This window comes from Cebus imitator, unplaced genomic scaffold, assembly GCF_001604975.1.
Source record: "Cebus imitator isolate Cc_AM_T3 unplaced genomic scaffold, Cebus_imitator-1.0 Scaffold119, whole genome shotgun sequence".
Taxonomy (NCBI): Eukaryota; Metazoa; Chordata; class Mammalia; order Primates; family Cebidae; genus Cebus; species Cebus imitator.
In genome coordinates, this window is record NW_016107434.1 from 3672514 (window position 1) to 3691801 (window position 19288).

General features: G+C 43.3%; 1 protein-coding gene across 7 annotated transcripts in view; it reads left to right on the top strand.

Annotated features, from left to right (window-relative positions):
* Nucleotides 1–1785: 1785 nt before the first annotated feature.
* The window catches only part of RYR3 (ryanodine receptor 3), a 556286-nt gene continuing 538783 nt past the window's right edge, over nt 1786–19288 (top strand). For 5 of the 7 annotated variants that reach the window (XM_037742376.1, XM_037742379.1, XM_037742378.1 and 2 more), the window contains exon 1: nt 1786–2049. In XM_037742376.1, the coding sequence (XP_037598304.1) occupies nt 1999–2049 (51 nt within the window). In that variant the 5' untranslated portion in view covers nt 1786–1998. The remainder of the gene's footprint in view (nt 2050–19288) is intronic. The other 2 variants (XM_017539543.2, XM_037742381.1) reach the window with 1 other exon arrangement.

Genomic DNA, 19288 nt, shown 5'->3' on the forward strand with positions numbered 1-19288 from the left:
TTATCCAAGAGGGCCTCTATTACTATTCTAAAGATATGCCATATCACAGGTTAGTAATAATTAGCATCTTGCATGGCATACTCTAGATTAAAATGTATCTTAAAGGTTCACATATAGAGACACCAATACATCATTGTGTATTATAATTGGAAGGAATATTTTTTAAAGCTGGTACTCAAGTACTTGCACTTGATCAAGATGGAGAAGAGCTGATTTTTGCAGTTCATGTGGGAGAAAAAAAAATCTAGAAATTCTAGTTAACTGCAAACACAGCGAGTATCATTGGTATTTCCCCAAAAGCCAATGCAATATTAGGCTACACATAAAGACTGTCCAAAACAAGGACGGAGAGCACAACAATTCAGGAAGAAGACAACCTGGAATGTTTATATGGCCATCAAAGATAATGTAGGCTCTGAAAACTATACTACAGGGAAAGCTGGGGGTAAGAAGAATCTTTAGCCAGGAGAAGAAGCAGATGATGGGCCATAGAGGCAAGCATGGCAGATGCCTTCTGAGAGGTAAAGGCCACATGTACAGATGGCTTGACTTGTTCTAGGCGGACTTCAGAAGAGGCATAGGGACCAAGCTGCAGACTTTAGAAGGTAGCAGTTTGAGTACAATATAAGAAAAAAAACCATTATTTTTCTTAGCATTTCTGATGTTCATCAGAACATGTGGAACAGAAGCGCAGGAAAGATCTTAAGGTAGAATCAAGAGACAGATGTCATCTACAAGGAGTTGGTATATGAAGGTGTGAAACGGCTTGGGTTTTCCAGTGTCTTCCACCAGCCTCAGCCTAGAAAGACCACATTCCCAGTTGCATTTCCTCCTAAATCTACATGTCTGGTGCCTTTTGCCTTGAACAGTCTCTTGTCTCGGAGCTTCTCGGCCATCCAACAGAAGGGGGCACCCTGCACCGTTAGCCTAGGGAAGGACCAAGCTGACAGCCCCCAACCATGGAAAAGGACCTAAGGCTCAGTGGGATGTAGGAGTCTTCTGGGATCTGGAAGAGAGCCTCCTGGAACTACTCCCCTCTACTCCTTTAGAGTCCACAGGGCTGGAACTCTAAAATGCAGAATAAGGTTAGGGGTGAGTGGAAAAGAAGGATTGTAATGCCACCTGACTTTCATATTGAGGATCGAACAGGAGCCCCCAGAGGCTCCCTGGGGTACAGAAATAAATTACAGCAACCCTGGACAATCTAGGGGTTTGGTAAAGTGTACTTACCAATTTTGAAGGGGGAAGGGGTTGTCTTAAGATTTAGAAAGGACTATCTAGGGAGTTGCAAACTTTGTTATGAGTGGACAGTCACCTCGCTCCTCACTGCACCGTTTTCTCCTTGCCCAAAAAGGCACGCGGGTCTGGGCAAGGCATTCGAGTCTAGATCTCTCTCTCTCTCTCTCTGTTCTCTCTCTGTTCACACACACACACACACACACACACACGCACGCACGCACACACACACACACACACACACACACACACGGCAAAGCCAGAGGGTTGGTACCCAGTCTGGGCGCGCTGGAGCTAAGCAACTGGCCTTTGTTTGTGAATCGGAGCAGTTTGGGGGACATCCTCCGGTCGCCGCGGGGTGCGCGCCTCCGCTGAGTGTGCGGTTCGGTGCCCAGCGGTGCGGGGGAGGCTCCGCCGCGCCAGCCCAGGGCCCCCGCGCCGCCCCCGCAAGCTCGACGCGCCTGGCGTTGCGCTCTCCACAGAGCGGGCGGCCGCAGCGCACTTGGCTGGGGCGAGAGGCGAGAGGGGTGGGCGGGCGGCTCGGCTGGCGTTGGCGCTCTGCAGTGCAGTGGAGTGTTAGCCCAGCTCCCTATATGGTCGGGGATTAGCTAGACGCTGCTGAGGCTGAGCCAGGAGCCGGAGGAGGAGGAGGAGGACGAAGAGGAGGAGGAGGAGAAAGAGCGCAGCAGCAGTCAGCGCACGCCTGCTGCCGGGGGAAGCAGAGGCGCCGGAGGCTGGGGCACCGCCGACGCCTCGGGAGCCATGGCCGAAGGGGGAGAAGGAGGCGAGGACGAGATCCAGTTTCTGAGGACTGTGAGTCTCCGCGGCGGGGGCGAGCCCGTGGGCAGGTGGGGAGGAGCGCGGAGCGTGGCGAGGAGGGGCTGGCTGCGCTGCGCCGCGGTGCGGGGTGCCCGGTGCCCGGTGCCGGGCGCTTTCTCCGTACCCGCGGGCTGCAGAGGCGGACCGGCCACCTACCCACGGGGCCGCCAGGGGCTGTGTGGAAAGGGGCACCATCTCCTGCCTCCCCCTTCTTCTCCTACCACCACCTCTGCCCCGGACCCTCCACTTAGGACTGCTCGCTTTCCAGGCAACTTGCTACTTGGTCTGAAACCTTTGATGCCCAAACTTCAGCCGGGGTTTGTTCACTGTTGTCCTGACCCAAAAGATCGGCGTTGGAAGCCCTTGCCCTGGGGTCGGCCCTCTGACACCTCCACACTCAGCCCCAGCCCCATACCTCTTCCAAGGCGCCCCCACGCACCGGGGAACCGCCGGGAAGGAGCCAGCGGGGCAGCGGGGATCGTGGGGAGCCGGGTCGGAGAAGCGGGCGCAGGCGCTTGGTCCCAGCCCCGGGATCGCTCAGAGGGGAATTCACCCAGCGCTGCCGGTCTCGTGTTAAGCCCCACGCCGGCAACTGCTGCTGGAGCCTGACTTGACTGCCTGCCTGCCCTGTGTTCCAGAGCTGTGGCTTCTGCTCCCGGCTTCCGCGAGCCCCGCAGGACAGGGAAACCCCAGTCAGCGGCTCCGCGTCACTCAGGTCCCCTCCTTGGCACCTGAGGGCGCTGCTCCGTCCCAGATTTGGGGGCGGGGGGGCGAAGTCTGTTGCAGCCACACCAGCCTTGCCCTATAGGAGTTAATGCAAAGCGTTTCAAGGTTGAAGGCCACTCGGAGGGGTGGGGGCGTTGGAGATGAGTCTTAGCGCTGATTTCAGCCAAGTGACCTTGAGCAAGTCGCATAATTCGCCCTACTCAGCCTCAGTTTCCTCATGTGTAAAATAAAATATAACCAGCGTTTCAGGGTGATAAGGATTAAACGATATCATGAATGTCATAATGTTTTGTAAAATGTAAATTGCTCTATAAGTCTTAGGTAATTTTATATGCACTGCCTAGCTCTGAGGAATTAGGATGAAATTCTTTCTTTCCCTCTCTCACACCTCTTTAATTGTTGCCCCCGCCCCATGACCTGGTCTTTGAAGATCACAATTTACCTCTTGTCCATCTTTTGAACCACTCTTCTCGTGTAGAAGTACTTCATTCCAATTCTCTTCAGTTTCTCTTCCAAACATGGTTCCTTTATCAAAGCTGGGAGTTGGGTCTTATTTGCGGGTGGGGGGGTATGCTGGTACTACTGAGTGACTAGAGTATTCCTCTCTTCATCCTGGGTCTGACATGCAGACCCATACTCCATTCTCATCCCTCACACTGCACACAAGATGGCCCCACAGTTGCAACTCATGACAACCATATTGTTTTAAAGCTACCTGCTCTCCTCAAAGCCCCATGAAATCTTTTGGTTGTCCCTCTGACAGGTGTCTTTAGTAGTGGATGGTTGGCAGCTCAGGTACTTTCTGCCTGTGTCCTTTGTGATTAGTCATTTCTTCTGCTTATTATTAATGATCTTCTAGGCATTGTTGCTTGAAGAAATTCTCTTCAGACAGAAAGGGTCAGTGTAGAATAGATGGCCCAAGGAGTTGGGGCTTAGGAAGGTGATGGTTTTCTTGAGATCCTTATCTCGTGCATTTCTCTTGGCTTGTGAGCCATGTTTCCTGACTTTTCCTCTCCATCTGGCAGTGTAAGTTTTTTTTGTTTGTTTGTTTTGGGGTTTTTTGGTATACCTGTAGCCAAGATTTATTATAGCAGTGGTTCTTAAGCTTTGTGTCCTGGGCTTCCTGCCCTAGAGATCAGAGCTGGTGGACTTCTTTTAAAGCACACCCATGACAGCCTGTGGGGTTTAATGACCTAGGTTAAGAACCCCTGTTGCAGAGAACTGCATATCAGTTATGGCTTAGAGCGAGTGCTACAGGTAGCCATGGGGACAGTGACTCCAAATGTGGCATTATTGATTCTTTTCCTTCTAGTTATCACCTTACGTATTTTTTAAGGTGTGTTCCTCATTTCTTCACCCTATGAGGCACCTTAACATCTTCAGTTTTAGCTTACTGAGAAGGAAATAGGTGATGAAACTGAAGCACAGGAAATCAAGTGACTTGGCCATAGTTGTTGACAATTTATTGGTAATTTTCATCATACAATGTTAAATTACATTCCTGCTGGAGCCTGGCATTGAGCATTACACCAGATGTTATATACAGTCTTAAGAATATAAGAGAAGAACTGTAGCTTTCTGAGCTTGGCATCCTCCTTCTTCTTCTGTGAAAAATTAGACAAAATGATTTATCAGAACCCAATAACCATAAGCTTTTGATCTCTGCCCAAAATTTTGACTTTAGAGTAAGTGGAAACACCAGGCATGTGCTAGCTGTGGGATTTTTCTCTCCTCTGAATATGTCTGGGTTAGGGAAGCTATTTCACTTTGAACTCACTCAGTTACCTTTGCCTTAGGCTTTCTTTCTCCTCCTCAACACTGTTAAAAGCATTTTGGCAATGTGTTAGTCATATATAATGGTCCAGGTTGGAAAGGTGGCTGATACTTGACCATGGAATAGGATCATATCTTTGTAACCATGAACTTTAAAGGATTGCCATTCTCGAGAGCAGCAGCTGTTAACCTACTTACAAAAAAAGACCATACAATAGCGTTATGTCACAGGTCCTAATCAAATTGGTGGTGGTTGTAGTGTCATGTTTGTTATAATAGTGCCAAAAATGAAAGCAGCTGGAACTATCAATAGTGTGAAATGAGCCAGAATTACTGCAGTAATCACTCTAGGTGTGTGTGGTGTGGCTTTAGACACTTATTTGTGGTAGCATTTATTTTGGTTATCTCCTCTGATACATTTGGAAGCCCAGCCTCTCTTAAGTAGGGAACAAGACCTAAACAAGGGCTTTGGAGGCTTAAACACATGTTAACTAAATGCTACTGTACCCCAAGCCTTAAGGAGGCAGTCTAAAACTAGATACCCTCTTCCGGCCTTCTGAAATCACTGAAAGTCATGTATGCCAGTTAGAATCAGGCAGACAGACAGATAGAATCTTTAAGGCTAAAATTTTCCCTCCCACTGCTGCTGGCAGTGGCATCCTCTTCTCTTCCGATTGCTCTTGCTGACGTAGCCAGTGTCATTGACGTGGCTCTGAAGCTGCTCAGAAGCAGATAAACCTGCCAGCCGCTGATCTGAAAGCAAGAAGTTATGGTGAGAAGAGTGACAATTACCCTATCTTCAGACAGTCGATGGAGTGCCTGGCACCACATTCCGCTTTAACAGTGCCAGGAGAAAACTTTTCTCTCCCACTTTTCTCCTTAGACTACAGTATCCATTTAAAACAAAACAAAACTCTAATCCTCAGCTTATTATTTTTAAAATACCACAGTCTTCTCCTTGCCAACTGCCTTTCCACCACAATATTAATTGAAACAGAACTCAGAGTGAGATAGACATTTGTTTGCATTAGTTTCAATTAAAGGTTGGTCATAGACAGACTAATTTAGCCCTCCCTGTAAAACGTTGTCCTCCTTCATCTAAATTTGCGGCTCTCGAGGGATGAGAAAAGGCCCTTGGCTGAAAATCAAAGATTGCTCCTTTGTCATGGGTTCCTCCCTACAGGGCGCCTAGGACAAATTCCTGAATTTGAGCTGAAGCACTCACATGAGCTCACATCTCTTGTCCCTCCTCAGAGCACGTTGCCTTGGGTTGGAATGACAGTGAACTTATACCTGGCGGTTTATGGATGCCTGCTTTCATCTCCCCAAAGCAGAGTCCATTTACATAACAGCTGTGTTTTGGCAAATTTTCCTTAAGGAGATAAGGGAAAGGAGGTGGACACCTTCCTTCAGGTTCTGGTGCTAGTGAGTAGCAATGGAAGTAGTGCTAAAATGCAGACACCAGATACCCAGACATACAGTGTGAGTTGTTGCAGAGCTGAACTGTAAGCTCTCCTGCTGAGTTAGGTTTGAGGGTTAAAATGACAAAACTCAGAATATTCCCACACTCTGAGCCTCCCAAGGTCACTTCAGGGCTTCCTATGTTCTCAGTCTCTTCTTCCTTGGCATCTCAGAGCTTATCTGATTAAAGATGCATATCAGCCATGCTGGACACACAATATCCCCTCCTTTCCAAGGAAATGTTCCTGGGGATATGAGAAGGAAGCTGAGTCCTTTTTTTCCCAAAGCAATTAACTTGAATCAGAAAGGCCGCATCAGGACTAGGGGGTGGTGGCACATACCTTCTCTGCTAAGGCAAGATTGCCATGTCCAGGGTTGTCCTAAGGATTTTAAGCTGCTGAGCTCCTGGGGAAGGAAGTGGTAATGAATGCAAACTTGGAAATATTTGGAATGCCACGTGACCCACGGTATAAGGACTGAGGTCAAGGGATAGCTCTGCAGTTGAAGGATGTATGTCTGACATCTGTGCATATTTTTTCTCATGCTACTTTGATTATTAAGCAAGGATGAAGGCACAAGTGAAATATGTTATTTAACAATTTTTAATATTGGTTTCTCCAGCTCCTTAGCTCCTTAGGGTTGATCTGGGGGGACGGGGGAAACAGTGAAAAAGAAAAGAGTGGGAGGAATTTATCTGGAGAGAAAAATACTCTGATAATTATTTTGGAGGGATTTGTATTTAAATAAGGCATAGATATCTGTGCTTATTTGCCACTTTGCTTTGTGTTGTTTTTACACTTTCATGGAAAAGAATCTTTATGTTATAATTCAACTTTTTCTTGCTACTTAAAGAATTTTTAATTTAGAAGCCATCAACTCCATCATCTAATTGACTTGGCATTCTTCTGGATGATCTTTACCAAACTCAAGTACAGGCCTAGGTGGTCCTAGGTCTTAAGAACCCAATGCTTTAGCCAATTTCCCACAAGTTCATAACAGTATAAACCTTTCTAAATTAGATCTGTTCTTTAAGCTACCCTTAATACAAGATTTATCCAGTAGGAGTGGGATGCTGTAATAAAAAAAAAATTGAGCTTAGAGGCAAGAATTCTTATTTTTAGGTCTAAATCACTATGACCTTCAACGAGTCACATAAGAAAATTGAGGTTTCATTTTTCCCACTGCATGGAGATAGAACCTGCATTAACAGAAGTGCTGTGAGAGGCTATAGTCATTCCAAATGAGAGACATATTACCCCAAATGAGTGAATAAGCTGTGTTTCATAGGGTATTATCATTGTGTCTCTCCTGCACTAGGAAGTCGACCCTGCTTATCGTCAGATCTTGTCGGAAAAACACCCCAGTTGCCCCCATCTCTAATGTGGTCTTTGTTGCTGGTCCCTCCCTCCATCCCAGAGCGGTTGGACAGCCTCCAGTGTTGAGCTTACCCCAGGATCTCTGGGCAATTACTTCACTAAAGCCAACTGCAGCTATTCTTAAGCTATTTGATTAAAAGACTTGATAAGTCAAGTCAGTGTGTGTGATAGCTTTCAAAAGGCCAGGTAGGCTCCTCCCACGATCCCAGCCACCAAACAGAACATTCACAGTTATTTTTTGTCGTCTCAGAAAATTACCAAAGCTTCCATTTCCCATAGGACTGCCTTTTCTTATTGAATCCCGTAGCTCTTTCTTTCATAGCTATCTTTCCTATTCCCCCTCCTGTTTCTTTTATGAGCCCATTTTTTCTTTTGCTTAAAGCATTGGGGACCTGCTTTCCTGTAAAACCAGGGCAGCTTTTCCTCCCAGGGCTTCTGCTGCTTTCGTCATGTCTGCTCAGGGTGTCAGGGCCTTTGAACAGTTTCTTTTGGCTGCACCTGGATGAAGCAGATGCTTCTGGGGTGGGGAGTACAGCCAGTGGTGAGGTTGTAGGGCCACAATTCTCCCTGGGGAGCCACGCTGGGTCCTCCAGGCCACCAGGCTTCAAACAAGAAGATGGTGTCCTCTCAGCCATCTTCTTGTTTGGAAGCCAGTGGGGGTATTTTAGGGACAAAGACATTTCCAGCCACTGCAGTTTCCTTTGGTTCAGTGAATTTTGCCATCATAGCACCTCTTCAATTCAGACAGAGGGAAGAAAAAGTGCTGGCACCTCAGCCCTGATCCTGCTACAGGGATGAGCCTCTTGAGATGCCAAGATTTTTTTTTTTTTCTCTTTATGTCATTTCTGATTCCCGGTAGTTAGAATTGGAAAACAAAGTTCAGATCATCTCTGAGACTGTTGATGCAGTATTCCAAAATAAAAGAGCTATACCTCCTCTCCTCACGTGCACTTCCACCCTCCTCTGGCCTAGGGTACATTGCTGACCCTACAGTCATACACTGGGCTATTGTCCTTCGTGGTGGGATGTAGCTTTACAAGGAGGAGGCGCTGAGACACCAGGACCTTCTTTTTTCACCCTCCGCCTCCCTAGACAGTGAACTCCTCATTGATTTCAGGTCTCTCGGCTCCTGCACAGGCTTGTCTACTTGAGGAATCTTATTCTTATTGGATTCAATGCCCAAGAAGAAGGAAAGCAAGCACTCTATCCTAAAGTCAGATTACAAAGAGATTCAGAAATTACACTCAACATGAGCTCTTCCCTGTGGGGCGACAGCTGCTTGCTGTTGCTTACTTCAGAGTGCAAAGGAGGCAGAGAGAGCTTGGGAGACAGAGCTGCTGCTGCCTGTGCAGAATTGTACAGGCCATCAACAGTTTTTCTACTGAGTTCCGTTTTAAGTGGTTTTATGCTATAGGAAACAGCCAGTGTGATGACCAAGGCAGCGCATCTGTAAGAAAAGTGTAGGAATGAAAGTCTGGGTTGGCATCAGTGTTATTGTGACCCATGTAGATACCCAGAAGGATATCTTTCTCTTTGGTTATTCTTTGCGATAAAGCACTGTTTCAAGAAATTCCTCTAATGAAAATGCTGAAATGCAAAATTGTTAGCTCAGCTGGTACCATTAATGATTAGCATCATTAACACCTGAGCATAGCCAGTTCCTGAAGGAACAGGAATTGGATTGGTGAAAGGTAGAGAGCACATGGGAGCGCTGCTGAGAGGGGCAAGCCTGAGTACGGCACTGCGTTGCTTCTTGGGAAACCCTGAGTAGGAAAATATGCATCAAGGCACAGGAATCTGGGTTCTGGAGATGGTGGTTCAGACTCCATCTTTAATTAGACCTTTGAGCAGAGGAGAAGAAGGCTTGAGTTACCTGGGAGAAAGTGGCCAACCTTCAGGCATTCAGAAAAGCATTATTCACAATCAGGACTGGTGCTAATACATACTTAGTTTTAGATAATCCATAGTCAGAGGCAACAGTAAGATAAAGTGACTACAACAAAATGAGAACTAAGGTGCCTCCTTCCTAAAAGTAGAAAGGTGTTTGAGAGACAAAACCTCATGATCAGTTATTGTATTCATTGACGTGTCACTCATACTAATCCCAAGAAAGTGCTCCAGAGTCCCTGAAACCAATTCAAAACAATTCCTACAGCAAAAAAGGGAAAGGACTAAGGGGAGCTGCTTATCCCCTAACAACAAATAGGAAAAGCTGTCACTGGAAGGTACAGGCATTGCAACTCACCAGTACTGGCATCAACTCTGAAAATTTCACAGTTGAGTTCTCTAATGGGGCGAGGCAGAGAGAGCTAGTCAGCAGGATTACAGGAGGGAATGGAAAGTTCTCCATCAATTTTGGCCCGTAAATGTCCACAGTGTGAGAAGTATTGATTTGAATCGTGGTGTCTATACCATGGACCAGATCCAGACTATAAATACTGCTAGGGCAGAAGGAGACATTCAGTTGGTGACCACACCATATTGAATCAGAAGCTGAATCCAAGAGATCAGATCAAAATAGGGCAGCTGATCCTGGAGTAGCATGAGCCCCTCCTAAGTCCCTTCTCAGTCATCCAGGACACATGGCCATTGTTTGACATTAGGGCAGTGATTCTCCTCCAAGTAATCCTCTTTACTGTCCAGGCTGGCTAGAAGAGAACAGTTGAAGAATAAACTATAGTGAGGTCCTGAACAAATCTCATCTCTTTGAAAGAGGCATTTTAGGAAACACAGCAAAGAACATACCAGTCAAAAGAGGGGTAAAGTCCGAGGTAAAGCGTTTGCTATATTTGGCAGCATTTCTATCGCCAGATACCTGTGAGATTGTCTGCCCTTCCCAGGTCTTAGTTCATCCATTTGTAAAGGCATGCCAATAATTAATGATTACACCTCAGAGGTGCCTTAAAGGAACTCCAGATTTCCTCCAGGAGAGCTAGATATGTAAATATGGAGAAGGTAGCTTGGAATAATAGTTGCCCTATTCCCTGAAAATGCTCCTGTCAGCCTAAAGCATGAGCCATACATTATAAGCTCCAGGAACACAGGGGTCTTAAATTTGGTTCACTCTAAGTCCTCAGGTACCTATAGATTGGAAGGTTCACAAATCTAAACACTTTTGGGATCAAGTAGGTAGCTAAATGTGTGAATCGGGCTTTATTTGCAAATAGAGGTGGGCCTGATCTGCACATTCAAATAAAAAAATTCTCAACATAGCCAGTCAAGCAAAACACATCTGCAGCAGGATTCTGAGCTGCCTGCCAGTGTGCAGCTGTGAATGAACACTTAGAATCTGTTTGAATGAATGCACTCCCTAGAATGCATGAATATTTTCATGATAGGATCAGGCTCACAATACACATCATGGTCCTTGGGTAAAAATGTCAACATAAAAGACAGTGTATCATTTATCACAAGGTATAAAAGAAAGGTTGGCAGGCAGACAGATTAATAGGCTTAATAAAAGATAGATTTTATCATCAAAATGAATCCAGATTTTGCTAGTCTTTAAAACACCCTTTAAAATTGTCATATGGAAATAGACATTATGAAATTTAAAGAAAGCAGATTGTCCATTCAACATGGTTGATCAACTAGTCTCCACTTTGCCTTAAACAAGTTGCTGGAAGTTACATAACTGAAAAAGACATCGTAATGTTTGTTGTTTTTGACAGCTCAGGGCCAAGAGGGAGCGCAGACTTATTCTGAGGTAGCAAGGATATCAGTCACTTTAGGTGACTTTATAACAATTAATTTAACTTTTCCATGCTTCTGTGGTACAAAAATTTTCCTGTCGAAAGGTATGACCTTGGGGACGTTTCCTTACTTCTGTGCTTGTTTCCTCGTGTTAAATGAGGGTAATAATAGTGCCTGTCTCAGAGGGTTGTTGTGAGGATTAAATGAGTTAATCCATGTGAGGTACTCAGAACAGTGCTCGACGTATAGTAAATCCTCAATAAATATTATTTATTAACATTGTCTCAACAAAAACAGTGTAAACATTGACATTAGTCACACTAGCTATTCCAAATGTCATTGCACAGTCATTTTATTGTTGGAAAGTACAAAGGGAAAATCCCATGTGATTAGTCCATAGTCTTAATTCCTGTCATTCTGCTTAACTGTAAATGTGAGCAGGCTTTGTGAATGGAAATGAGCCTGCAATGGTCACGGCCTCAGGAGTACAGATCGACAGGTCAGTTCTTTGAGTGTCTACTTTGCAAAGCCTCTTGATGCAAATGCTGATTGATTTTTCCTGGGGGCAATGTTAAATTGCTCATGTCGATAGATGGGCAACATGATTTGGAGAACCCTCAACTACACAAAAATTCATCGTCTGGTTTGGGGAGACATTTTTTACAACTTATATCTTAAGTGTAGAAAATAACCTCGCTGTGAATTTACTGTATTTCTAAGAACACAAGTTCATCCTGCTGTAAAGACCTGGCTGTTCACCTTCTCTGATCCCTTTTAATATCTAAGGATACAAAGCATGGACCTAAAGTAAAGCTTGATTGCCACATACTCCACTGTCCTCTTCCCTGAGAGGTCCTGCTGGGGCGGTTGTCCAAGCCTCTGATTCTTTCTCCCTCCTCTCTGTCAAACCTGATTCCCATCTTTTTTCCCTCTGCTTTCCATGGAATTAAAATGGACCATATTGGTTATTTAACCCTATTTAAAATTTTCCTTCCCTGGTTAAGAGTAGATGTCTATTAAAATGCTCTGCGCCTTAAGTGACAGGTGTGTAGAAAGGCACATGGACAGGCTGATGGCACCTTGTTTTTGATTAGTTTGGATCACCCTAACTGGCTCTTTATTTCACTCAGAAATCTGGTCCCAATCACTGAAAGCTTAATTGGACTTAATGGATGGGAAATTTAATTAAAAAAAAGAAAAAACTAAAGCAAGATTTCTTCAACTAATAGAGAATAGGTGGGCTTTTGGTTTCCTTAGAGAAAGATTTCTTCTGGTGCTGATATCTGAGTGTTTCACTAGCAATACTTTTAACATTTTAAGTTGTAAATAGAAAAGTGAAGTCTATGGATGAATTAGTTCATTGATTCCAGCCTCAGTTTCCTAATCTATAGAAAGGTGAAAATTATAACTAATTCACAAAGGAGTCAGGGTGAAATGATCAGACCTGTGATTCTCTAGAGCAAGGCTCTATGTTATTACCATTTCCTGCTCCCTTTTACTCAGCATCTAATTATGCCTAGTGCTTGAGACTGCCCTCCGAAAGTACACTTTATAAAGTATAAAATGCTACAAAGATGTCACGCATGCATGTTAGAACGTGGACAATGTTGACATCTGATTACATATTGTGTTAGGCCATTCTTGGGTTGCCATAAAGAAAGGTGTAACTGAGACTGGGCAATTTATAAAGAAAAGGGTTTAATTGGCGCATGGCTCTGCAGGCTGTGCAAGCATGACACTGGCATCTGCTCAGCTTCTGGGGAGGCCTTGGGGAGCCTTTAGTCATGGTGGAAAGGAAAGGAAGAACAAGCATGTCACATGGCCAGAATAGGAGCAAGAGAGGGAGTATGTGGCAAGAAGAGGTGCCACACACTTTTCAACAACTGGATTTCACAAGAACCCTCTGTCTAGATATCAAAAGAACTTCTATCATGAGGACAGCACCAAAACATGAGAAATCCACACCCATGACCCAACACTTCCCGCAAGGGCCCACCTCCAACATTGGGGATTACAATGCAACATGAGATGTGGCAGGGACATATATTCAAACTATATCACATGTATAAAGAGCCTGCTATTCTAATTAAATACATTTCAGATCAAAGTTGCTCTGACATATTTGTTTTCGTACATAAATTTTATTATATTGGCTCACCATTAGGCCTGGTGGTACACAATTCACATAAATGACTACAATCTATTTAAGTTTTGTCTATTCAGAACAACTTTTTCTCCATTGACTATCCTAGTTCTCTCTTATTATCGATCTTAAAGTCGATGGTTTCTCTGGAACCACATCATTTTCAGGTGACCATTGTCACCATTGTCATCTGTATCAGCATCACTGTCATGCACAGCCTCTGATGAGAGTGGTTAGGAGCTTACTCTAAGGTAGGCATGAGTGTGAATTGTGAACTTATCATTTGTGTTTGTAGAGCTGTAAAAAGCATAATACCTGGCTCATGCTAGGCACATTTTCTCTTCTGTGCTGTAACATATATGATATGATATTTAACACATATTTTAATGGCAGAGCCTACTCCCCAGTGGCTGAGGAGTCTTCCTGCCAGAGCCCCAGCAGCCATGCTGAGACCATACTTTGATGAGCCACCTGGGATCCTGAAGCAGCTGCTCTTCAATGATATGGGACGGGGTGGGAGGGTGGTAGAAGATGTACTTAAGCTGTTTATTTACTACAATTTCTGACTCAATTAATTGAGAAAAAAATCTAAGTAGTTCTCCCACCTGCACCGTGGAAGCCTTAGCCAAATGAAAACCCGTGGGTGTGCATGCATTTGTACTTGATTTTTTAAACATGTGAAGGTTGCAGTCCAAGTTATGCCTTTAACTTAACCACAGCCTGTGCTTGACACCCAGCTGTTTGGTAGGTGATAGCTTTGGCTGTCTCCTGGGCTTTGCTCTCGTCTCTGGCTGTACTAAGTGTATGCCACTTGTTCACATCCTTGTGAGGCCTGTGGAATACACATGAGAGGGCAAATAACTCACAAAGCTGGAAGAGGATCCCGGATGTAGTCTGAATGGCCCAAATTAAATGCAGATTAAAAGGCAGGTTTATTGAGGTTTTAAAGTAAAGAGTTAGGGTTAACCTTTCTCTAGCCCACAGGTTAGGTATAAAATGGGCAGGATATGACCCCTCACCCAGACTTCTTTATTAACATATGACATGGTATATGGAATTCCTGACATTCACAATACTCCTTTGGATTATGGCTTTATCTCCAAGGCAAATATATTGTCTGGGGATGGGAGGAGTGAATTTAGATGTGGGTATACATCCTCTTGGATTATGACATTATCTATGAGTAAAACCTTGGTATGATAATGTGGCATTTGGGATATAAAGATTGACCACTAGATTCTGCTCACAGTAAATTACCCTGTATCTTCTGGGGAAATGGGAGAAGGAAGCGTACACTAAAAAGTGGCTTCTTAAGGATAAGGAGTAGGAGCACAGAGACCAAACCTCACTCATGTCACCATTTTAATCCCAATCTTATTTTGATGTAGATGCTAATATCTTAGATAAAACTCAGCGTTTTCTATCAATAGAGGAGTGATTCTAATACTAAATGTTTCTTTCTTTACCACCTACCTTTCTTTATCGTTGGTGCCTGTCACCATCTAGCATGCTATATATCATACTGATTTATCCTGATTGTCTCTTTCCTACTTTGCAAGCATTCAGGGGTCATAATTTTGGGTTTTTCTTTGCTGTATCCTTAGTACTAAGAATGGTGCTTAGCATATAGGAGGTATCTGCAAATAGTTATTGAAAGAATTAATAAATCCTCACCTGCTGCGCCTCCAGCCCAGGTGCTCACCTCACTCAACTCTCTGTTAAGTTCCCCTCTCTGTGCACTTATGGTTGATGAGACTGAAGTGTGTGTTGTCACAAAGATAAAAACCCGACCATGTTATGGAATGATCCATTGGGGATCTGGGGGCTAATGTCTCAATTTTTGATCTCAATGATTTACAGGAAGCCAGCTTGTAAAGACTGAGACATCAGGATGGCTTGGACATCACATATATATTTGCCTGATTCGCAGGACTAAACACACATATGGGATATTTCTAGATTCTTCTAAAAATGGAAAATAGATATAGGACAATTCTATACTTATGGGACATATGTCTACTCTACATATTATTGATACCAGTTTGGTGACTGTTCATATTTTTGTATTTCCTTGTGTTTTTAAATTGATGGTTGTTTGAGGAACTGAAGATTATTTTATGTCAGTGTACTTTAGACAAAATTTCTGTGTGCTTTCAAATCCTATAATCTGTACCAGATACAAACCAGTAACCATTCTATAGGACCCCTTTACTTCTATGAGATTCTTGAGCACCATCAACGACAGATACCAGGCCTGTCCACTGGCATGTGTACTTGCCAATTAGGAGCATAAACTCAGCCATCACTTATATCTAAAGATGAACGGAGGACATTTTATTGTTGGTTGAAATTACTGAACGGTCCAAGATTAATTTTTGTTTGGCTTTGAAATGTACTTTACTACTTTCATGTTGCTTAGCTTGCTTCTACTTTTATATTAGTCCTGTTTCCTTCTAGCTCTCATCTTCCTTTAGAATCTACCACTTCTTCTGAGCCTTCTGAGATTTCTCCTGTAGGGTCCTGAATTCCCATAGGACTATGATGATGTTATTTCTTTCTTTTTCCTCCTCCTCCTCCTCCTTTCTTCTTCTTCTTTCTTCTTTCTTCTCTCTCTCTCTCTCTTTTTTTTTTTTTTCTGTTGTTGTTGTTGTGGTTGTTGAGCCAGGGTCTCAGGCTGGAGTACAGTAGCACGATCCTGGCTCACTGCAACCTCCATCTCCCAGGCTTAAGCAATCCTCCCACCTCAGCCTCTCAAGTAGCTAGGACAGTCATGTTCCACCATGCCCCGCTAATTTTTTTAGTTTTTGTAGAGATGGGGTTTTGCCATTTTGCCCAGGCTGTTCTTGAACTCCTGAGCTCAAGCAACCTACTCACCTTGGCCTCCCAAAGTGCAGGGATTATGGGTGTGGGCAACCACACCTGGTCTATTTCTTTCTTATAAGAGTCTATTGAGGTTTTTTGTTTTTCCCCCAATGTTGTCTACTAAACTAAATCAAAGCTACTATCTTTCTAAAGGAGCCATAGGCCATTATAGATAGGAAAAGACCCTTGGCAGTCATCTGTTAACTATTGTGTTAGGAAACTGAGATGCTATCCCTTATTCATCCATCTATCCACCCATTCATCCAACAAGCATTTGTTGAGTACTTACTACATGAAAGGCATGTGTTAGGGATCAGAGAAGATTTAAAGGTGACCAAAATACATAATCCCATTTTTGAGAATGTTAAAGTGTGGTCAGAGTTAAACATCTAAGGAACTAACCAATAAAACAAAAATGTGTTAAATAAAGGTAACATTTAAATCCTGGAAGGAATAGTTAATTTTAACTAGGGAGTCAAGGAAGATCTGAAAAGAGAGGAAACATTTTAACTAGGGGCTTATGTAGGTTGTTGATAGGTTGCAAATGGGGTGAAAGGGGCATTTCAGACAGAAGGATGATCATAAAGAAATACTCAGCAGTATAAAAGTATGTGACATGTGGCTAGGCATGTCACACCTGTAATCCCAGCACTTTGGGAGGCCATGGTGGGTAGATCACAAGGTCAGGAGTTCAAGACCATCCTGGTCAAGATGGTGAAACCCTTCTGTACAAAAAATGCAAAAATTAGCCAGGTATGGTGGTAGGATCCTGTAATCCCAGCTACTCAGGAGGCTGAGGCAGGAGAATCGCTTGAACCTGGGTGGCAGAGGTTGCAGTGAGCTGAGATCGTGCCACTGCACTCCAGCCTGGTGACAGAGTGAGACTCCATCTCAAAAAAGCAGCAACAAGAGAAACAGTATGTGATATGTTCAGGAAACTATAAAGACTGGAGCATAGGGAGGTACATGGAAGACTGACCATATTGGGAGATAAGGCTGGAAAACTGGGGAGAAAATCAAGACAATCTGGCCTTAATTCTTTAGGTAATGGAGAACTATCCTGCATAAATGCAATTAACTCTAAAAATTTTGAACATACCTATGTTAATTTATTATAGCATAGTTTTGATAAGGTAGACTATATAGACATAGATTATGAAAGATGCTTTTTATGTTAGTTTCTTCAACTTATTGTTATATATCTGATGCTAGATCATTTGTGTAATTGCAACTGTAAATACTGTACCTGATAAGCCTTAGGGTATAGTTTAAAAAAAAAAAAAAAAACTCCACTGACAGGGAACTGGTCTTGCCCCTTGAATGGAAGTGAAAGACAAGATGCATATTACACCTAAACTTTTCTTCATGCAATGAGAGCTGTTACATAGCTATAGAAGATGATTCACCTTCTCAGGCCAAAGGATTAAAGATGACACAAAAAGAAGTAGGTACTTTAAGAACATGTAGAAAACAGAAGCTGATGAGCTGATGAACTGAAGGGCTATTGTCTCATTAAAGGCATCATTGAGGACTCTAGTTGTTGAAAGATGAGTATTGGCAGCATCCCTCATACCTCACACTGTTAAGTGTGTAGGCTCCTCCACTTCAGACGGAAAGCCACAGGTCCATGGGATGCAGGGGCTGCTTTAAAGCCACTGGTGGTAGTGCAGTGCAACCCTCATTTGAATACACATTTATAGATCTTGCTACCCTCGCTCTTGCCCTTTGAATCTACCATTTGGTTACATCTAATACTGAATAAAAATTAGAGAATTCAAATCAACACAATCAGATTGTTTAAAAATTTTTAAAAATGTTTAATAAAGACTATAACTGGAAAGTGATTGTTAATTAGAAAATGGGAAGAAACATAAGTTTATTTGAAATCTGACATATCGTGTTTTCCAACGAAACTCTACATCCATCCTATTTCCACCTATGAAGTGTCTTGAGTTTTTTCCGTGGAAAATGTGGCACATATACACCATGGAATACTATGCAGCCATGAAAAAGGATGAGTTCATGTCCTTTGCAGGGACATGGAAGAAGCTAGAAACCATCATTCTCAGCAAACTGACACAAGATCAGAAAACCAAACACTTCATGTTCTCACTCATAAATGGGTGTTGAACAATGAGAACACATGGACATAGGGAGGGGAACATCACACACCAGGGCCTATTGGGGGGTGGGAGAGCTAGGGAAGGGATAACCAGGGGTAGGGGCATAGGGGAGGGATAGCAGAGGGTGGAGGGATTGGGGAGGGGTAACATTAGGAGAAATACCTAATGTAGATGACGGGGGAGATGAATGTAGAAAACCACCATGGCATGTGTATACCTATGTAACAATCCTGCATGATCTGCACATGTACCCTAGAACTTAAACTATAATAATAAAAAATAATAATAATGTTAAAAAGAGAACTGGTATATAATTCTAACCTGGGTCTCCATGAGTGGTCAGCATGGAATATTGAATTTTGTCTTCTAAGAAATGAAAATGTTCATGTCCCCAGAGAAGTCACTTACCAAGGAACATGAATGCTGCTAATAAAAGTTATGAAAGATGTTGCTAAAGACTACAACTCAGGCTTCAAATTTACCAGAATATACTTGGCTCAGACTGATGATCTATGTAGGGGTTTAAAGTTCATTAAGCTATTTGATGAGTGTGGAATTGATGGAGTCAAAATAAGATTGATGTTCCTGAAACGAGCATCAGGCTCACTCATTTCGGTGCGTGGAGTGATTCCACTTTTGTACATCTTCATCAGAAGAACTGGAACACAATATGTACTGGAAGCCGGAGCTATGTTAGTAAAAATGCTTACTCACCAGTTCTCCCAATATTCGCAACACTCCTTAACATCAAAATCTTTTGCCATCACAACGTTATCTGTTCTTATAATTTGAAAAAGGATAGGCTATTTTTTATTTAATGCCTGTACATAGGACTGGTCTATGCCCACATAAGCAGCCTACAGATAGTACCCAAATATAGAGGACTCTAGAGTTTTTTCCAAGGAGACGTGGTCACTGTTGTATTTATCTGTGGCAATGTAATGCCAAGGAGATATTCATCAAAATACAGGAAATAGAGCCAAAAGTTGGGAGGTAGGAAGGCAATATTAGGTAAATCAAGAGGACAGTATGAATGGGTGAAAGGGAGTAATCTTGGGTATAAGTACACAAACCCT